The 22906-nt window shown below is 46.7% G+C and overlaps 1 protein-coding gene across 2 annotated transcripts in view; it reads right to left on the minus strand.

The window, feature by feature from the left end:
- P4HA3 (prolyl 4-hydroxylase subunit alpha 3) overlaps positions 1-21079 on the minus strand; it is a 198122-nt gene extending 177043 nt beyond the window's left edge. Inside the window, exon 1 of one of the 2 annotated variants that reach the window (XM_085623338.1) lies at positions 19021-21079. In XM_085623338.1, the coding sequence (XP_085479464.1) occupies positions 19021-19205 (185 nt within the window). In that variant the 5' untranslated portion in view covers positions 19206-21079. The remainder of the gene's footprint in view (positions 1-19020) is intronic. The other variant, XM_085623337.1, reaches the window with a different exon arrangement.
- Positions 21080-22906: the final 1827 nt, after the last annotated feature.

Here is a 22906-nt window from a genome sequence, read left to right on the forward strand (position 1 = left end):
GTAGTTCCTGAGAAAATTAGAGTTAAAAAGATAGATATATCTGGGCGGAGCCTAACCACACATCTCATCGTGAGATCTGATTGGCTGTCAGTACTTCATCCAAGAAGTGTTGGCAGCCATCTTGGGACCAATATACATGATAGCACCTCATTAAAAAGCATTGCAGTTAATAGAAGGTTTTAAGACTTTAGTTACATTATAAATCATTTGTTGATGGTACCATACTCATTTTAGGAATTGTGGTGTGTTCTAAGGTGATTTTACCATGTGAAAAAGCCTTCTGCTGTGATATCATGAATCCTGTTTGAGAGAAAACTATTTTCTCATGCTTTTCCCACAGAGGTTTGGAAGGTGATCTATAAGCTAAACTGAGAGCATATTTTCTGTAAATTCACATTATCTTTCTCAGTCATTTGAGAATGAAGTCTGACATTCTCAGTAAAACATGTACATCCAACAAGGGCAGAGACTGTCAGTTGATTCCTTTGTGTTCTACTGCAGCCTCCCAGAGTGTTCTAAAGAACAACTAGAGAGCTAACAGTCCTACTTATGACAAACGTATTGCACACCTGAAGCCATCTTGATTGAAATAAAGTGGTAACTCTTAAAACATTTAATTTAAAAAGGAACAAAATGAGGGGGTTCTTTTTGCCATAGAAAGTATGATTAGTGCTGCAGAAAGAAAAATTAGGGCACATTTTGAGTGACTTCTCAAATCCTCTTCTATTTCATTAAAAAATTCTGACATGCAGACTGAAACATGCACTTTCAATACCAGCTGCAGACTTCCCTGGTGAGCAGTAGCTTTACTACAGTGATCTAATGAGCAACTAGAGTGCTAACATTCTGAATTTCTGGCAAATGTGTGACACATCTGAATGCCTTCTTGATGGAATCAAAGTAAAAAACTGAAAGTATTTCCTACTGAGGAGACTGTAGTAAATGAGGAAATTAGGAAACTTCATAACAAATAAGTCTCCCAAAATGGCCAACAGAGACAAAAGAGCCCAAATGTAGCACAAATATCACCCTGATGTAGCCCAAGTATAGCCTAATGACAGCATGTCCCAGAGTGTTCTTAACAACAACTAGAGCGCTTACTGTCCTACTTATGACAAAAGTATGGCACACCTGAAGCCATCTTGATTGGAATAAACTGGCAACACTTAAAACATTTAATTTAAAAAGGAACACAATGAGGGGGTTCATTTTGCCATAGCAATTATGATTAGTGCTGAAGAAAGAAAAATTAGGGCACATTTTGAGTGACTTCTCAAATCCTCTTCTATTTCATTAAAAAATTCTGATATGCAGACTGAAACATGCACTTTTAATACCAGCAGCAGACTTCCGTGGTGAGCAGTAGCTTTACTACAGTGATCTAATGAGCAACTAGAGTGCTAACATTCAGAATTTATGGCAAATGTGTGACATATCTGAATACCTTCTTGATGGAATCAAAGTAAAAAACTGAAAGCATTTCCTACCGAGGAGACTGCAGTAAATGAGGAAATTAGGAAACTTCATAACAAATAAATCTCCCAAGATGGCCACCAGAGACAAAAGAGCACAAATGCAGCACAAATATCACCCAGATGTAGCCCACATGTAGCCCAATGACAGAAGTGTGCAAAACACTTATTTTTTGTGTATTTGCAGTTTTATATAGTGCAGACTTGTCAGTTATTGGAGTGCTTTACATGAGCATTGGTTACATCACACAACATCAAATTCATTTTGGTGTAGACATGGGGAGATTAAGTGATTTGACCAGAATCACAGAATGTTGAGCTGAAGCAGAAACTCCAACCTGCTTCCCCAGTTGCAACGTCTGCAGCTCTGGAAGTAACACCACATCCTCTCCCCTAACTGCAACATTTAATCAAGTGGTCAACTGGATAAAATAACATAAAGATTACAAAAAAAATTAAAGTTTTTTGTCGCTATTTGAAAACTCAGAAAATATGTCCTCATTTTAGTTTTTTAGAGCACTAACCATAATTCTGATGCAAATAAGACCCTCTCATATATGTAATTTATAAAGGAAATGCTCTAGGTATTACAGTTTTGATTAAATCAAGATGACGTCAGGCGTTCCACACTTTTGTAATAAATATAGAATGTTAGCAATCTAGTTGTTCATTGGGATACTGTTGAGAGGCAGAGGCCAGGGGCACGGACTCTGAAAATTGAAGGCAGGTAGGAGAGTGCAGAGGCAACAATTTGACCACACTGGGCAGGCAGGAAGGGTAGTGGCAGCACAACAGACTATGGAGGGCAGTGGAAAGGGGGGCAGGGGCAACAAACCAACAATACAGGACTGGCTATATAGGCTGTGGCAATATAATAGACCATTGTGGGCAGAAGGAAGAGGCAGTGGTAGTACAACCATACATGCCATCAGACCCGTTTCAGCCAGGAAACGTCCAATGTTTTTAAGCTCAAATAGGCTTTATTTGATCTGTCTCCTGTCTACAATCTCCTCTTTTTCAATGTAACTCAAAGGGGAAAATCAATACCCCAGTTTTTTTAAAAATCTCCCTCCTACCAAGTTCAAAATGTTCGCAAGTATGGTACATTGGATCATGGTAGGCAGGAGGAATTGGGGTAGGGACATGGACTTGGATAACAGAGGACAGGAGGGACATGGAGAGGTGCACCAAACTGACCCTACAGGGCAGGCATCAGGGTTTGCAGCAGCACAATACACCACACAGGGCATGCGGGACGGGAGTGCAGCACAGTAATCCATAGAAAGCAATGGGGAGGGGACAGGACCATGCACATGGACAACAGAGAACAGAGGGGAAAGAGGCAATGGTAGCTAGCTGACAATAATGGACAGACAGGAGAGAACGCTGCAGCATAACAGACCATAAAGGGCAGGAGGGACAGATCAGGGGCATTACAATGGAACAGACAAGCCAGGAGGGAGGGAATAGGGGTCTGCACATGGAAACAGAGGGCTGGGGGCAAGGGGGCAGGGCAGGAGCAGCAAGATGACCATGGAGATCAGGCAGGATGGGCACTAGAAACAAGACACACCATGGAGAGCAACAGTGAGACTATGATGGCATACACACAGACCATGGAGGGAAGGTGGGAGGGGGTCAGGGGCAGCTAGCTGACCACACAGGGAAGGTGGGAGGGGCCATGGCAGCACAGAAGACCATGCATGGCAAGCAGGAGGGTTAGTGGCAGCACAATGGCTATGATGGGCAAGAAGGAGGGTGCAGGGGCATGCACAAAAGACCATGGAGGATAGAAGGGAGGGTCAGGACCTGGGCACAGACAAGAGAGTTCAGGGGAAGGGGCCTCACAACAGACGGCGCGGGGCAGGCAAGAGGAGCAGTTGCAGCACAACAGACCAGGGAGGGCAGAAGGGTGTGGCAGTAAAATGGACCATGGAGGACAGGAGGAAGGGGATAGGGGCATGGCATGTGGACAGGCAGGGTGGAGGTGGCAGGGACAGGTTACAGTCATCTGACAATGCTAGGCAGGTGGGAGGGGAGTGGCAGCTCAACAGAACACTCAGAGTAGATAGGAGTGGCAGGTCCATGGAACATGGTGGGCAAAAAGGATAGAGCAGGGGCATGCACAAAGACATCGGAGGGCAGGGGGAAGGAGAATAGGGGCAGCAAGCTAAGCACAGAGGCTAAGCAGGAGGTCAATGATGGGCCATAGAATTGGGCAATGGAGGGCAGGAGGAGTGGACTGGTACATCATGCTAAATGGAGGGCAGTGGCAGCACATCAGGCCATGAATGGCAGGAGGGAGGAGGCTAGTCCATGGATTCAGACAACAGAGGATAGGGAGGAGGTGGATGGGGCAGCAAGCTAACTGTTCAGAGAAGGTGGGTATTAGCAACTTTATTGTTTTTGAAATGTGTGTCTGTGCGAACTACTTAAAATATGAACAAGTATGCAGCATAATCTCACTTTTATTCAGGAAGAAGAGGACGTTTGTGACTGTAACTCCGGGCTCACTTGGCAGAAACACCCCCTGACCCTCCACCCCCCATCGCAAAATGTAATGCCCGTGAAAAGGGTAGGTGGATGCAGTGTTATACAGAACATAGTCCTGAGAGCCCGATTGAAAATGAAAATTAGATATAGTATATGGTATAAACTATGCACCAAAAAGTGTGATATAAGATGAACCGGGGCGTGAAATATAATATGCAATACATTGTGCGCAATGACAGATTCATTGGAGAGCGCGAGATAGCACAGGCACTAGTGCTTGCTATGCGATATGCGCCTTGGAGTTTAATATGCACAGGGCAGTGTTGTGTAACCTAACTAGTCTCTAAAGTTGCAATATAAAATATGTGCTGGGGAGTGTAACATTGCATATGCACTGTGACAAAGATATGGATCCCAGATTGTAATATGTATGGCTTAGCGCTGTGCGTTATAACATAGGCATCGAGAAAGGCACGTTAGATGGGGCAATATAACCTGTGCGAAGGCAAGTGTGGCATGACATATTCACGGGGTGGTGTTACAGTGCACATGGGCTAGAGAGTGTCATAGCATACGCAATAGCTGGTGGAATACAACACAGAGGTGTATGGCACTCGGCGGGCACTGGTGGGTGTAACACAGCATTGGGCTCAGCCAGGAGCATGCTGTGACTCTCAAGTGAGGTCCGTCTCCTTTCCAGAGAGTAAAATAAAAAGTATTACACATCCGGCGGTGGATGTGTGTTTTATTAACCGTGAGGGGGGTTTCTTGCATAGTTTGGTCGAATTTTTGTCGAATACCCTTTGAATTGCTTGGTGTGCGTGTGTATTAAATGTGCCCGTCAATAGCTACCCATGTTTGTATAAATAAACGACAAGGGTGTCTACTTGGAGAGTACCCCCCGGTGGGGGAGCCGGGATTAGGCAGGGTAGGGCGTCAGACACGTCAGAGCTTCACTAGCGGTGTAAATACATTCCACGTGGATTCATTGTATGCATAGTCGCCTTTTAATGAATATCACGCAAATCGTCATGGTGATAGGTACATATGGTTTGTCCAGCATGTCCTAGGTGTTTCTATAAATATATATTTTTTAAAAATAATAAAAAACAAAGGCCGGCCCCAGGGGATGGGGTCCCCGGGGCCATCAGTGGTCTGAGGAGGGGGGCAACGCAGCCCCCTCCTAAAGAATAAAGAAAAAAAAGGCCATGACCCGGGGGTTGGGGTCCCCGGGGCCGATTAAGGCCTTGGGAGGGGGGCCACGCGGCCCCCTTCCAAATTTATTTTTTTCAACAAAAAAAATTAGGGTGCAGGGCCTGGGGGATGGGGTCCCCAGGGCCAATAAATTAGAAAAAGAAGGGGGGCCACACAGCCCTCCTGCTTAAAAAAATAAAATAAATAAAAGACCGGCATTGCGCGGGAGGTCACGCCCCCTCCTTGCAGCACTCTGCAAACGCGCCCCCTGGCCAGTTGTAAGTTGGTGAGTTAATTCCCCTTCAATACTGAGGGTCCCTGAGGGCCAACTAGCCCAACAGGTATCTCTAGTATGCGCCAGGGAGCTGCGTTGCAGACAGGTGTTCTGAGGCCATGCCCCTTTTTACACCTCTATGCAACGCAGCTCTGTGGCGCTTACTGGAGGTACCTAGTGGGCTAGTTTGACCCTAGGGAACCTTAGGATTCAAGGGGACTTAATCTCTCAACTTAGAACGCCCACAGGGCGCGTTTACACAGTGGTGAAGGGAGGGGACGGGGCCTGAGGTCACGTATGCAAACACGCCCTGTGGCACGTTTTAAGTTGGGGAAATAATTCCCTTTCAATCCTGAGGGAACCTGGGGGCCAACTAGCCCACCAGGTGCTTCCAGTAAGCGCCACTGCTCTGCGTTGCAGAGAGGTGGTGCAGGCCGTGCCCCTTTTTACACCTCTCTGCAACGCAGCTCTGTGGCGCTTACTGGAGGTACCTAGTGGGCTATTTTGCCCCTAGGGACCCTCAGGATTCAAGGGGACTTAATCTCCCAACTTAAAACGGCCACAGAGCGTGTTTACACAGTGGGGAAGAGAGGGGACGGGGCCTGAGGTGACGTGTGCAAACACGCCCTAAGGCGCTTTTTAAGTTGGGGAAATATTCCCCTTCAATCCTGAGGGTCCCTGGGGGCTAACTAGCCCACCAGGTGCTTCCAGTAAGCGCCACTGAGCTGTGTTGCAGAGAGGTGGTCCAGGCCGTGCCACTTTTTACACCTCTCTGCAACGCAGCTCTGTGGCACTTATTGGAGGTACCTAGTGGGCTAGTTGGACCCTCAGGATTCAAATGAACTTAATCTCCCAACTAAAAACGGCCACAGGGCGTGTTTACACAGTGGTGAAGGGAGGGGACGGGGCCTGAGTTAACGTGTGCAAACACGCCCTGTGGCACGTTTTAAGTTGGGGAAATAATTCCTCTTCAATCCTGTGGGACCCTGGGGGCCAACTAGCCCACCAGGTGCTTCCAGTAAGCGCCACTGCGCTGCGTTGCAGAGAGGTGGTCTAGGCCGTTCCCCTTTTTACATTTCTCTGCAACGCAGCTCTGTGGCGCTTACTGGAGGTACCTAGTGGTCTAGTTGGACCCTAGGGACCCTCAGGATTCAAGGGGACTTAATCTCCCAACTTAAAACGGCCACAGGGCGTGTTTACACAGTGGGGAAGGGAGGGACAGGGCCTGAGGTGATGTGTGCAAACACGCCCTATGGCGCGTTGTAAGTTGGGGAAATAATTCCCCTTCAATCCTGACGGTCCCTGGGGGCTAACTAGCCCACCAGGTGCTTCCAGTAAGCGCCACTGAGCTGTGTTGCAGAGAGGTGGTCCAGGCCGTGCCACTTTTTACACCTCTCTGCAACGCAGCTCTGTGGCGCTTACTGGAGGTACCTAGTGGTCTAGTTGGACCCTAGGGACCCTCAGGATTCAAGGGGACTTAATCTCCCAACTTAAAACGGCCACAGGGCGTGTTTACACAGTGGGGAAGGGAAGGGAGGGGATGGGGCCTGAGGTGACGTGTGCAAACACGCCCTGTGGTGCGTTTTAAGAGGTAGTTTTAATCCCCTGCCCTATTATATACTAGGGGCTTACAGAGGAGGTCATGCTAATCACAGGGGGACCCCAACGCATAGTGTTCCCTAGTGTATGTAGGTGTTTTCACTATATTCTGAGTGTCTTTCAACATAGCACTGGCTCTAGGACTGGTTAGTCAGACTCAGTTACCACCAGTATCCGTCTGAAAAAGTTGAGGGTACAGGATGATTTTGCAACAAGGCTTCTTTCTGCTCTTCTGTTTATTCTTTCTGCACGTTATCCTTCTTCCTACACTTTTCTTCGTCTTTGAGGACTTCTGTTGCTTCTTTCTGCATTTCTTTTTTTTCTTTCTGTGCGTTTTTTCTTCTCTCTTCACATGTCCTATCTCTGTAGGCATAGTTAGAAATTAGCATTTAAAAAACTTTTGAAATTCACTGAAAAACCATAGGTTTCAGGCACGTTATAGTTAGGAATTAGCATTTAAAAAACCGTCGAAATTCACTGAAGAAACCATAGGTTTCAGGGGCGTTATAGTTAGCTGGGCTTTTCACTCGTACAAATCCATTGAAATTCCCCCGTTATAGTTAGTTCAGCTAACTATAACTCGCACGCCCGCAATGCACTGCTGATGACGTCACATATTACATCACTCATGACATGGTCAGTGACATCACTCATGACATCACTGATGACATCTCAAATGACATCACTGATGACATCACTGATGACATCATCCTTGTGATAGAGTTGCAGACCTCCTCTCCCCCTAATATAACCTTTGACACAGACATTCAAAAATAGATACTAAAATTTTCAAAACAATGGACATACCAATACCAGTTACAACAACCTATTCAGTAATTCTAAGATCCACATACACATCCACTCATTCACCAACAGTCCTATACAGTCACTCATACATGTACTCACTCATCATATGTACTCATACACCTATACATCCTGTTACACAACGCCACTCATCCATAGAGTTACTCACACACATAGTCACTCATGCTAATAAAAAATCAAACATTAATTTACTTTCATATACAGTTATACACACGCCACCACACTTACTTCTACAGAAACTTACACATACTTAGTCTTTTAAACAATCACTTATAGAAAAAAATACTTATTCATACAGGAAATCTTCCAATCTCTCACTCTCACATATACTCACTTATATACACCAATAGTCACATATACCAGTTTAAAACATATGTAGTTACTCATAAAGACACTATTGAGACAGTCATTCACTCACTAACACACCCATGCACACACTCATCCACCCATACAGTCCTGCACACATGCTGTCTTACAAACAGTGACTCACTCATTCATGCACCTATGCACTACGTAATACCCCCCACCGAACCATACAGACACTCAGACACTCATACTGATACTCAAAAAACCAACTAATAACCTATATAGACACTCATGTAGCTACTCACCAACCCATGCAGCCACTTATACACAAAGTGAGAGACTGATACAGATATTTACATATTTAAACATTACGCACTAAGCCATGTATTCACTAAGATATACTTAATCAGTCAGTTATACAATCAATTTTTCAAAAACAAATCATCCATTTAGACACTTATATACCCATTTATTCTTCCATCGACCTTGAGATATACATATATAAAACATATGTAATTTTCAGAAAAACACACATTCACTGGATGATGTAATCAGTGATGTCATCAGTGATGTCATTTGAGATGTCATCAGTGATGTCATGAGTGATGTCACTGACCATGTTATGAGTGATATAATATGTGACGTCATCAGCAGTGCATTGCGGGCGGGCGAGTTATAGTTAGCTGAACTAACTATAACGGGGGAATTTCAATGGTTTTGTACGAGTGAAAAGTCCAGCTAACTATAACGCCCCTGAAACCTATGGTTTCTTCAGTGAATATATATAAACGGTCTGGTAACAAGCAAAATGTAACAATCAATACGTCACAGTTACTAATGTGCTTATTAAGTACAGTTCCGGGTAATAGTACATGATGGGTATTGCAGTCCTGTGACAAGAAACAAATCTCACCCTCCGTTGGGACAAGGATATATATATATATATATATATATAATTTCAGACTTGGAATTGTTATCTGTGATCCTAACTATCAATCACAAACTCTCTTTAAAGCTTATATTGAACTGCAGACCTCTTGAGTCTGTCAAATGCTTTACAACCTCATTGCTTGAAGTTATTTCTATCATTAGCGTGGTTACTGACCGGCTAATAGTCGTTGGAAATTTCAATCTTCCTGTTAATGATACCTCTGAGAAAGCCTCCCAGGACCTGATTTACTCTTGCGTGACGTTTCAGCATAATCATTTAGTTTCTAAGCCAATGCATGCAGCAGGCCACACCAGTGACCGTATTTTGCCCATAAAGAGTTACTTAACATAATTTCCTCGATGGAGCTTACTTGGTCTGATCATACAGCTATATTCTATCACAGTCTTTGACTTTTTCAGTCACGATCAAATTCCTATCCTGAAGTCTCTCAACCAAATTGGCCTTGGTCTAAACTTCATTGGCCAAATTTATCAAAGGTTGCATCACCCTTGCGTCATGCAACGGGACGCAAGAGCGAAGCAAGTCAAGTTAGATTTATCAAGCTACGCAAGGCCATCTTATGTAGCCCTGAGTGGCCTGATAAATTTAGAGTAACTCAATGCGGCGCAAATCACTGTGTTGCGTTACTCTGCCCTAAGGACGTGTTCCATGGATGGAGTGTGGGTGTTCCCATGCATCCACCTATGGATTTTGGTGCATTCCCAGATTAACCATTAATGGTAGATGTGCGAATGCTATACGCCCCCAGGGAAGGTGGAACAAGGATATATATCTTTATTTCTCCTTGTTTTTCCCTCATTCTATGTGTACGGCATTCTGCAGCACACATTGAAACAGGAAAATGCCTCAGGGGATTGTCCCTTCCTTTACAAAAAACAATCATGCTTACAACGCAGGTACCCTTGTACCATGGTGTAAGGTTACCTACATTGGCGCTAGGCAACACATTGTGCACCAGCGCAAGGAAAAGACAGGAATGCACTGTATAATGTTAAATACGACACATTCATACCCTTTCCCTATCACGCAGCACAGCGCAGTGCAGCAAGGTTGGCTTGATGTGATGACAGATTTTTTGATAAATATGCCCCAATGCTTCCAAACTTGCCTCGGCCCTCGAAAGCACAGTTTCTATTTCTCCCTCGAATATAAATTCTCTCTTTGACCACTACAACACCTGAGTCACAAAAGCATTTGCTTCTGTTATTTCTTGTAAAATCAGAACCTCTTTCAGAACACATTCCTCTGCCCCTTGGTACCTACAGGAACTTTCTGCGGCAACGAGACGCTGCAAGAAATTTGAAAGACATTTGAGGTCTACCTTCAAACATGCTGACCAAGCCCTTAACAAAAGGGTGTTTGGCATTTACAAAAGATTGGTCTATATGAGCCAAGTGTTATCAAATCTGCAAAAAATACTTTTCTAAAGAGATCTTTCCGCTATATCACACTCTTGCTGATCCTGATGCAGTTTCTTCTACAGTTATCTCTGCCCAACAGTTGTGCTCAGATCTTTAATTTCTTTCAAGATAAAATTACTAGATTCTCAGCACGCCTTGCATTGACATGACTTTCAATTGTGCATCATCCCTGTCCTCTTCTACTCCTTCTTTACAAACTTCAGCTTCTGTCTGGTCATCTTTTGATTCTGTAACCACTGATGACATTCTTTTGACTGTCCTTGCAATTTCAACTGATTCTACCCTAGATCCTCTCCCAGTAAAGGCCACTACAGCAGTCGCCTCTTCTCTTACTTCAGTTGTGTCCTTGCTCTGCAAAATTTCACTCAAATCTGGCAAGGTACCTGATGACTGGAAACAAGGGCTTATCATCCCCCTTCTAAAAAAGCCTATGCTCGACACCTCGGTTCTTTCTAAGTATGAGACCTTCTAGCCGCTGTGACTCTGAAAACTGCGTAATCCAACAACTGTCTAAGTATATTGATGCCCATGACCTGTTAAATAACCTTCAGTCTGGCTTCCACCCTAATTTCAGTTCTGAGACTGCACTGATTGCAGCAACCAATGACATCAGGTTAATCTTAGACTCCCGTGGATTGGGTACTTTCATTCTCATAGACCTTTCTGCAGCATTTCATATCATAAATAGAATTGACACTTTTGGCATCAACTGGCTCTTGTTCTTTCCATAAGGATGCTCTCAACTTGTGCCACTGGCTCATTTCCATTCTGATTTTAAACCCATCACCTGTGGGGTCCCTCAGGACTCCATGTTGAACCCCACACTCTTTAATATATGTAACCTCAGCCTTGGCTACCCTTATCTTTTGTTTTGGCCTACGCTTTTACGTGTATGCTGACGACACTTAGCAGATTTTTCCACCTTGACGGAGATTCCAATCTTCCGTAGAACCAATTCAAGGAACATCTTTGGGCGCTTGCCAACTGGATGCCTTTGAATTCTCATAGTCGAAATGTGGACAAGATGGAGGTTCTTGTATTTGAATAAACAAATGAGAACAAGCTTGTGGTGGTAAGACTGGTTAGTTAAGGATCATAGAGGTAGTCTACCTCGTGGAAAAACCCATTAGGTTTTTAACAGAACCCTCACCCACCAACCTAGTTGGTGGCGTGCTTCATCATTTGGTTCCCACCTAGGGGGCCGAGTGAGTGCCTCCTAGGTGTGCTTCGACGCTTGATTGCAGCAGAGCAGGTTCGATTTGGAAGTGAGGAGGTGAGGTGAGTGAGTGAAAACCTTAAAACTACCTCCAGTATACCAGTGCAATTGGTGTGAATCAAATTTTATTTATAGGGTTCCTGGAGCAGTATTCAAAATTAATGATGGACGTGGAAGAGAATCTCCCACAATAATTTCCACGAAGTTACAAAACCATTTCTCACTTACACACACCTTAGTGTGTGAGCATACATCTCACTAGTTCAGGCCATATTTTAAGCCTATTTCACTGGTCCTTAAGAAAGCCAAAAGAAATAGATGTATTTGGCTTAAACATGTAGACCACTTCACCCATTTAGGATGTGAGAGACCATCACTTCTCTTCCACGTCCATTCAGGGTCCAAATGATTTTGTGACCCTGAATGCAGAAGATATGGATTGAATCTAGACTTCCCTGTGCGATCCTAGAGACTTCATTTTATTTCCCTATGCCTCAATCCTCTTTTCTGATGAACAATAAAGTGATGTTTGGAATGCTTAAATTAATCTCAGCCACTGGTAATTACTCGGGCCACATCCCAGCCTATCATTGTTTTTCCACCTCAGTTTCGGCCGAGCTGTAAGCAAATCCGTCTTGACCCTGCTCCAATAGGAACAGTCCTGCCTAAAGTGCCAGGCCACGTCCTCCCGAAACCAGAACACAAGACCCAAGACTAGTCTCACCCTCATTTGGGCTCTTCTATTGGGTGTAGCTTGGTTCCAGTAGAACAGTGAGTATGGGACCAACATCTTGGCATTCCCGCCATGCCTAGGGCGTTGCATTGAAGTATACAAAAAAGTGTTGGATGGCATGCTTGAATTAGACTCAGCCACTGGTAATTACTAAGGACCTCATCCCAATCGAACATTATTTTGCACACCATGCCACCTCAGTTTGGACCCAGGCATACCAGGGGCGACTCCTCCATTGGAGCGGAGGAATGTTGCCCCACTTAAATTACCCCAAAGCCCCATAGATTAAAAATAAAATGGCGATCCGTTACCATTTAATTTTTCATCCCATGTCCCGAACAGAGCATAAGGACGGGGCCGGGCCTGCTGAGTGACAGCAGCAGGGAGAAGGGTGGGCTGTATGTGCACTATTTAAAGTGTGCATGTCTTTGTGGCTGGTCGTCTTACGGTGGCCAGCCACACATGCGCTCTTTAAACATCTCTAACCCAGCTGTCTTAAGACAGGTGGGTTAGAGCAAGTGCAGGCCTCCAGAGCGCTGTAGAATGCCAAGTGAGGCCATTCCTTCCAATCAGGGCGCTGCTCACAAGCTGCACGGGAGCAGCACCAGGATTGGTCAAAGGAGTTTCCTGGTGGCCAGCTTTGAGTTTAAGAAAGAAGAGGTCTAGTGGAGAGGTGTTTATTTTATTATAATTTTTTTAATTTTTATTTGCCCTCGAGTATGCCCTCCCCGTAGATGCCAGCCTCCACTGAGCCATAAGCAAATCAGTCTTGCCCCTGCTCCAACAGGAACAGCCTAGCATGAACTTCTAGGCCAGGTCGTCCCTGAACCAGGACACAAGCATCCCAGGACCGGTTTCGCTGTAGTTGGGACTCTTCTTTCGGGAGTCTCTTTTTGCCCTATGCCTCACTTCTCTTGTCTGCCGGAAGAAGTAAGAGCCTTGTCTTAAATCAATTCCCAGCATGTACATTACAAGGCATGTGTGAGGAACATAACCTGATTTGCCCTGAAACACAATTTGAAGCGAGGGATTGAGACCAGGGTCTCCTGGAACTCTAAGATCTAGAGAAGGTTTGATGTTCCTGTAGGGATGTGTGGGAAAGACAGGTCTTTCTTCGTGATGCCCTCACACACCACGAGAGGTGTCATGCTTCATCATCGGGCGGTTGCCCCTCATCAGGCCGGCGCTGCAATGCCTGACGGGCTCCCGAAATCGGGGCTCTTTGCCGGGGATCTTTTGAAGAAGAAGCCGTAAGGTGCATGCGGGTGTGGGGGCTGGGTAGTGCACAAGGGGGTGAAAATAATTAAAATAGGTATGGAGCAGTCCTCTTAAATCAAATTTTAATAAACTACGTAGCTCTAGCCTAATTAAAAACTGAGTGAATGCCCCTGTGTGGAAAATGATGTCCCTGGGGGGCAACCTATGTGTAAATGGTCAACATGTTTCGTACCTAGGCTTGCCCCTAATGGGTCAATTGGCACTTCGTCAGGACCAGTAAAAGGAAGGTGATAATAGTGCACTACCGCCTGGTATTCAGTATATTGACATAAATTACCAGGGGTGGTAGGAATGTCCTAGTAGACGTGTACTGGGGATTTCAGTGGACCCCTAGAACAATGTCATGGACTGACAGGGATGGCCAGAACACCTCGTTGCTCTGGTGATAGGCGTTAATGGGCAACTTGCCGTTCGTCCTACCCTTGCTCCAGGGCCCCGTTCTCCTGGAACTCTACCACTTGTGGACGGGGGCAACGGATAAACTCCTAATTCAGAGCAGCGTAAACAGCTCCCCAAAACACACCAAGTGAGCGAAATGTAAAATCTCTACTCTCTCAAACTAGTTTGAGAGGAAGAGGGACAGGGTTTGCAAGATACTCTTGCAGGGATTAAAAAAGACAAAGCTAAATATAGGCATCTTTTTTTAATTTACCTAAAAGGCCATGGGTTTTACAGGTCTGAAGATGCACTGCGAAAATATTTGAGAACTATTTTGGCATCCCAAATAAGTCTGACCATCCACAGGGATAGATATTGTGAGGTTCATCCCAATAAAAATGTTGAAAACAATGCCGCAAACTGGTGTTCTTTAACACAACTTGCCTAAAAATTGACTAAATGCCATATATTTTAAATAATTGCGTGTATGCAATACTGTTGCTAAAGATGTAAATAGCATCTTTATTCATGTCTACCTTTCATCCTGCAGCCCAGGTAGTTCTTAGTCGTTTACAGTGGCTGAGAACCCACTTTAAGTGGGAGGTTGTCAGGGCCGCCGGGATTATGCAATTCTGTTATGCGATTATGTGGCTTTTTTCACAGAAGTATGGATTTGCCGCATTTGCCACATAATCCATCATCTGCTATATAATCTGCAGATTTTAACAACATAAAAAATGTGTCCAGCTCAAATGGATCAACATGTGTTTGCGCTCAGTTGAAGAAACTTCTCAAAGGTTAACTGGTCTTCTTTCAGTTGCTTATGCCTGTATTTGTGTGTAAAACTGGCATTAATGTGGTGGTGAAATATTTGCCCTGCCTGTATTACTATTCTAAAAAAAAAATTCAGTAATGAAGTATTACTATGACAAAATGTGCTGCATTATGCCGGATTATTTGGCTCTTCTTGCCACATAATTTAGTCAATTCTGCCACATAATTTATTCCAGAGATCCTCCAGGTTATGTAAATTGTAAGGTTATCCATATATTACAGTCTCTGGCAGCAGCCAGGACAGCGATCCCCAAGGATAGAGTGATCTCGTGATCTCACATGCCTCTTGGACAATCAGCCAATAGGAGGAGGTAATGGCCAGGGGGCAGGGTGGAGTTACAGTCACAACTCGCGGCTACACTTATCTCATCCTTAACACATTAGTTATTTTGGCAGGAGGTCCCTGACCTCACCCATCACCCACACACTCTCTTTATCTATAACTCACGAATTATCTCTCTTTTTCCTCTTTTTTCTGTCTTTCTCTCTCTCTCTCCCTCGCTTTGTCTTTATTGCTCTCTGCCTCTCCGTTGCTTGTTTCTTTTTCTATTGTTTTTTCGCTCTCTCTTTTCGTATCGGCCTCTCTTGCTGTCTCTCAAAAAAGAACCTATTCTCTTCTCTCGCTCTCTTTCTCTGTGTCTTGAGACTATCCTCTCTCGCGTTCTCTCATCTGTATTTCTGTCTCTGGCCCTTGCTTGCAGTCTTTGTGTGCGTCTCTTTCCTCCCCGTCTCTTCCTATGATGAAACACACCTCGGGGCAGATTTACAAGCCCGTTGCGCCACGTTTGTGTCACTTTTCCCATGTTAAAAGTGGCGCAAAAGTGGCGCAAGGGGCATGTAAATCTGCCCCCTCATATTTTGCCGCATAGTTTGCGACATGTACAGGTCCTCATTTAGAGATGGCTGGATCTATAAAATAAAGTGGTAGTAAATGTGCTGTAATCGAATAATTACACTTTTAACGCTATTTAGCATTTAAAAGTGACGTGGCGTCTCTGCATTTCGAATGTGGTAACGCTACATTACAGTATGCGACGGCTGTGCCCATTAGCACCAGCACAAATGGTGCAAACTCAGCACTCACAAGCTAATTATTCCCATTTAAATTGTACATTTAGATACATTAGCAAGAATCGCTCTATGAGACTATTGACATCATCCTCCCCATCTCCTCGTGGGGTTCTGCCCTAAAGCAGCGCTGGAGAATCGGCCTCCTGAGGTCCCATTTCAAGTCTATCAGACCCCCCTCGCTGTTCAGATTCTGTGTGTAATTCTGTAGCTGGGTTCGTCTGTTTCTAGACACTCCCACTTGCGTAGAAGCAAGGGAACCAGGACACGGGGTGATAACATTGTTTGCCCAGGATCAAACAGTTCGGCCAAGTGTGAAAGACAGAATTGTCGCTCAATGTTTCCTACCTGAAGCTGATAACTAAACCAGCTTCTCTCGTCCGGTTCTGCCCACTAGTGGACTATCAACACCCAGACCTTTGCCCTTTGACCCCAGATGGAGACAGCCGCCTCAAGTTACCTAAGCAGCCAGATGGCAACTATTTGATGTTCTTTTCAGCAGCCCTGGGAGCCAGTGACCTTGTACCCCCTCTTTGCGAGTCATGCCTCAACTTGCACTACTGGATATGGTGAAAATGAATCAAGCGACATTTTGTCAATAAACATTGTCAACGCTAACAGGTCTCACCCACGAGAGTTATTGGTTTTATCATGCTTTTTAGCCATGTTGTATGGGCAGCATGGCTGAAAGTCGGAAAAAAACCCTATGGCACGGCCAATGCAGACGGGGTCCTATCGGTTTTTTATTTTATTGCTGGCGGGAGGGGGCAGGGCCGGAGGCAACACGGAGGCAGAGTGTGCATTGGGGGCAACATGGACGACGCAGGGTGTGGGAAGAAGCGATACGATGAGGCCATCGGTGTCCGTTTCATATCACTTGTTTTTGTTACGGAATGTGGGGGGGGGGGGGCAACACGGACAATGTACGCAGGTGCAACACAGACAACAAGGGTGGGTGGGCACTGGGCAACACGCTAAACGGATGCAGGATGGGTCGGGGGCATTACAGCCAACGGAGGGAGGCAGAGTGGGGGCAACACCGGCAATAGAGGAGAGGCGGGTGGGGCAACACGGACAACGGAGGCCTTAACACGAGAGTAGTGGGCAAGCAGACAGAGGACAGGGGGTGGGAGGAAGGGTGTATGGGGCGGACAGAGAAGGGAGGGGAGGGGAGGGAGGGGGTATTGGGCACTCAGAGAGGGGAGGGGAGGGAGGGTGTATGGGGCAGACAGAGAAGGGAGGGGAGGGAGGGGGTATTAAGGAAAACACAGACATGGGAGGGGAGGGGGGTATGGGGCACACATACAAGGAAGGGGGAAGAATGGGGTATGGGGCACACAGAGAGGGGAGGGAGGGGGTATGGGGCACACAGACAAGGGAGGGGCTATGGGGCACACAGACAAGGGAGGGGCTATGGGGCTCACAGACAAGGGAGGGGTGGGAGGGGGTATGGGGCACACAGACAAGGGAGGGGAGGGCGGTATGGGGCACACAGACAAGGGAAGGGGTATGGGGCACACAGACAAGGGAGGGGTTGGAGGGGGTATGGGGCACACAAACAAGGGAGGGGATATGGGGAACACAGACAAGGGAGGGGAGGGCGGTATGGGGTACACAGACAAGGGAAGGGGAATGGGGCACACAGACAAGGGAGGGGTGGGAGGGGGTATGGGGCACACAGACAAGGGAGGGGGTATAGGGCACACAGACAAGGGAGGGGGTATAGGGCACACAAACAAGGGAGGGGAAGGGAGGGCGTATGGGGCAGACAGACAAGGGTAGGAGGGAGAGAGGTGCTGGGGGTCCATTTCTCCAACTATCCTCTCAGTCTTGGGTCTGTTCATGCAGAGGAATCGCTCCTTCATTCAGTGGAATATCTGATGCAAGCACAAGGTGGTATGGGGGGGTGTAGTGTTGATTGCTGTTGAGCCAGAAATGGACCTGGCCATTGCCTGCATGCATTTTATACACATATCATACTGATTGCAGCTACTATATGTAGTTTCCAGATCAGCTATCTGGAACTGAATCATATTACGTCGTCATATCAAATATTTGTTTTTTGTGAATTGGTCAGGAAAAATATAATTTTTGCACCGGTCAATGGGCAGGTGCAAATATTTTTTCACTAGTCTGTTGATGTGGTAAGTGTTGGAGCAAAACGTCACTGTGCTTGTGAAATGTTCAGGAATTTGGTGTCAGGTGTCTAGTAAAATTTGTGATTATGTCAACTTGCAGATCAAATGATGTCGTGTGCACAAAGAAAAGCAAGAGAAGACGGGATGGACAGCACTACAAACACAAAACTGGAAAAACAGCCATAGTGAGTTATTTATAGTGAGTGAGCATCTAGGGGTCCACTGTAAGAGAGGGGTACTTACTCACTCCCGGAATGGGGAAAAAGAGCGCCCTCATACCCACGCCCAAAAACACAGAAAGACGGGAAATAAAATGTGGAGCAACATTTGTCATTTTTACTTTCGAGGTTGGTATTTTCAAGCAGAACTGTATTAAACTTAAATCTGCAATCTGCAGCGGCACAGGTAACAGTGGCACTCGCGTTATCGATCTCTTAAGGTTGAAAGGCTAAGTTGGCTTGACTGGATTACACATGTCTGCAACAGGAGTATCAGTCTTTTTTAAATGCATTTTTTGTTTACATTCACTATATAAAACCCTTCTGATCTTCCATATATATATATAAAAGCCCTTATTTTCAGACACTCAGGTTCATCTTCTATTCTCAATCATTTGTCTGCCCTCAACTTACATGAGTCCAAGACAGTGTCTTGTACCTTCCCCCCTCCTCCTGACACATACTTTTTTTTACTCATTATAATGACATATGCCAGCCACCTAGTTCATCAGTCGACTGAGCTCGTGTTCCACTTTAACAACACCCACTCCTTCCCCCAGGTCTAGGGCGCCCCCTGGCAGCTGGCATTACTCATGCATGTGGGGTCGCTCGTTCCATTACCTCTTCAGGTCGCTGAGTCTGGAGGTCTCGTCTTGGATGTAGGTCTGCAGATGCTGCAGGAGTGTGGCCTCCGTCGCCAGGGCCTGCTGCACGTTCACCATGGAGGTGTACATCTCACCCCAGACCCCCGCCAGGCCACCTATGCACAGCAGGCACCAGTGGAGCACCCTTGGCCGTAGCAGCATCTCAGCAGCAGCCTCCCAAAACCAGCAGCACAACCAGCAAGGGGTTGCAGCAGCACTAGAGCTCCACCAGAAGCAGCAGCACCAGCAACACAACCAGCAGGGACACCACCACAAGCAGCAGCACAACTGCAGCTCCACCAGAAGCAGCAGCACCAGCAACACAACTAGCAAGGACACCACCACAAGCAGCAGCACCACTGCAGCTCCTCCAGGAGCAGCAGCCCAAGCAACACAACTAGCAAGGACACCACCACAAGCAGCAGCACCCCTGCAGCTCCACCAGAAGCAGCAGCACCAGCAACACAACTATCAAGGACACCACCACAAGCAGCAGCACCACTGCAGCTCCTCCAGGAGCAGCAGCCCAAGCAACACAACTAGCAAGGACACCACCACAAGCAGCAGCACCACTGCAGCTCCTCCAGGAGCAGCAGCACCAGCAACACAACTAGCAAGGACACCACCACAAGCAGCAGCACCCCTGCAGCTCCACCAGAAGCAGCAGCACCAGCAACACAACTATCAAGGACACCACCACAAGCAGCAGCACCACTGCAGCTCCTCCAGGAGCAGCAGCCCAAGCAACACAACTAGCAAGGACACCACCACAAGCAGCAGCACCACTGCAGCTCCTCCAGGAGCAGCAGCACCAGCAACACAACTAGCAAGGACACCACCACAAGCAGCAGCACCCCTGCAGCTCCACCAGAAGCAGCAGCACCAGCAACACAACTATCAAGGACACCACCACAAGCAGCACCACTGCAGCTCCTCCAGGAGCAGCAGCCCAAGCAACACAACTAGCAAGGACACCACCACAAGCAGCAGCACCACTGCAGCTCCTCCAGGAGCAGCAGCACCAGCAACACAACTAGCAAGGATACCACCACAAGCAGCAGCAGCCCTGCAGCTCCACCAGAAGCACCACCACCAACAGCAGGAGAACCTCCACTACCAGCAGCAGAAACAGTCCCAGCAGCACAACCAGTAAAACAACTACTACTAGTAGCACCACCAGCAGGTCTAGCAGCTGCAAAACTAGTGCAAGCAGCACCAAATGTAACTAGCACCAGAGCAGCAGCACCAGCAATAGCAACAACACCACTAGCTCTACCTTTAACAGCACTCCCAACCTGATCACCAAACCACACCCGGCAGCACCACAAGCTACAATAAGAACACCGCCACAACCAGCAGAAGCTGCACTAGAAACAGCCCCAATACCAGCCTGGCACTACCACCAAACTCACCACTACAACCAGCACCACCTGCAAGAACACCAGATGAATCAGTTTCACCACCATCAGCAGCCCTACTTCCAGCGGCAGCAGAATCACCTTGGCAAGCAGAATCTCACCCAGCACCTCGCAGCAGGAACAGCACCAGAACAAACAGCAGCAATACCAAAATAAGCAGCTGCACCGTAACCAGCACCACCACCAGCAGCCTGCACTACACCTGGAGCTGTGCTAGAAACAGAAAACCCCCACCACAGCCAGCACCCACTCCCCGGCTCGCCACCTCCTACCCCAGAGCCCTGCTCCCTGTGCATGTGGGTTCATGTGCACAAGTCCCTGCACGGCTCCCACTCCTCCCCTCTTCGCCGCAGGATGCTGTGTGGTGTTCCGCTTCCCTCCTCGCTGCTGCTGTTTTAATTCTATCAAAACAAAAGCTGACAGGTTTCCAATGTCTCGGGGTTGGCGCTCCTCTGAGTGATGCCACGCGGTGGAGGAGGGAGCGCGCGCCACAGGTACGCGTGAGGCAGGGAAACCTCTGGCTGCAATGCGAACCAGATGTGCCCCCAGCCGCTTCCTGGCCCTCGCCCAGCAGCTCCTGGCTCCGAGGCTCCGGAGGCAGCTCGCCCCGGCAGGCAGGGAGTCCCGGGTTAAGGCTGCAGCCTGTCCCGGGGCAGGGGAGGCGGGAGCTGCCGTGGGTGGAAGACAGTCTGAGTAAAGAGGAGTCATTCATTCCCAGACACCGAGGATTTTTTGTCAGTCATTGTGCGCGCTTTCAACCCCGAAGCACCGCCTCGAGAGCAGCCTAGTGTGTGCCTGATAAATATTTGTTGTTCACACGCTGCTCACAAATATCCCAAGCAGGGAACTGGCAACCGGGGAAGCAGCATCGTGCATGAGGTGCGCACAGCCCCTGAAAAGAGGCGCCCTCGCCACATGCACCAGATGCCGTGTACCTTCTATTGACGATACTATCCATAGCACACGCCACAAAGCGCAGGCTCTCGACTGATAAAAGGAGTGTTCTCATTACTCACTTATGCTCTTCCTTTCAGTCTTGGGCGAGAAGGAGAGCCGTCACGATGTATTTTAAAACGGTATTGCTATTTAAAAACGAGAGACAAGATCTACCAACATTTTGGGCTCTGTGTCATAAAAAAGGCAAACCGGCACAACAAGTCTTTTTGATGGAAAATCCTATCTACCAAAAATGTGAGATAGGGTTTTGCGTAAAAAAACATGAGGCCACTTGAAAGCAAGCCTTAAAAGGAGAAATGTTTTAATTTCTCTTTTCTTCGACTTTGCATGTGTGCTGCACTGTACATCACACGTACAAAGTAGGAAACATTTTAAAAGTTGTCTAGGCATAGTATTTCGAACTGGAAGAGAACTCTTCCAGTATGAACCCTGTGCTAGACTCTCGCACACACCCTTGCACTATGGTGCAAAGGTGTGTGCAGGGCTCGCACACACCCTTGCACTATGGTGCAAAGGTGTGTGCATGGCTCGCACACACCCTTGCACTATGGTGCAAAGGGGTGTGCATGGCTCGCACACACCCTTGCACTATGGCGCAAAGGGGTGTGCATGGTGCTCGGCAGTAAAATTCTGCCCCGGCGCTAGGGAGAGGGGAGGACAGTGCCTTATCTCTACAGATATGGCACTCTCCTGCTCTCTCCTTGTCACGCAATGCGGTGCAACATTTTTGGCTGCTGCACTGTGGTGCGAGAGAATGTAATAAATCTGTCCGGAGATTTTGTAGTGCAGTCTTGGGTATAGCGCAGTACACAGTATGAAAAGAACAGCAAATTACAAGAATACCACACACTGATGCTGCATAAAATCAACACAGCAATGCTAAACACACTACCATCACAACATACCAAATGTAACAGAACCAAATTACAACCCAATAAAAGCACAAAACGACAAAACACGTAAACAACAGAAAAACACAACACAACCTAACAAAACAAAAATTAGACGTGGCACACCAAGGTAGCATGAAACAACATAACACAAAACATTATAACACCACAAAAACAAAAGAACACTTCTGTATAACAAAATAAGCCAAGTGCAAAAGAATACTACTGTATAACAACTGGACAATAAAGTATAACACAATAACAACACAAAAGACATGACAACAACAGAAAACAATGCAAAAACATAACAATGCACCACATAACAACACATCACCCTCATGCAACACAACACGTAACAAGTCACAATGTCAACTCACTGCAACAACACAACAAAATACAACTGCAATACAAAACCACAACAGAAAACAAAAGAAAACAATACAATGGGGCATATTAACAAGAAAAGTGACGGACCGCGGCGTTATCCTTCTTGGCTTAACGCGGCGCTTGCCACTTTTGAAACGCTGGGCTGCACTGTATTTACAATAATATGGTGCAGCCCTGCGCTGGTGCTAATTACAGCTGCCTGGTGCCAATG

Source organism: Triturus cristatus, chromosome 8, assembly GCF_964204655.1.
Source record: "Triturus cristatus chromosome 8, aTriCri1.1, whole genome shotgun sequence".
Lineage (NCBI taxonomy): Eukaryota > Metazoa > Chordata > Amphibia > Caudata > Salamandridae > Triturus > Triturus cristatus.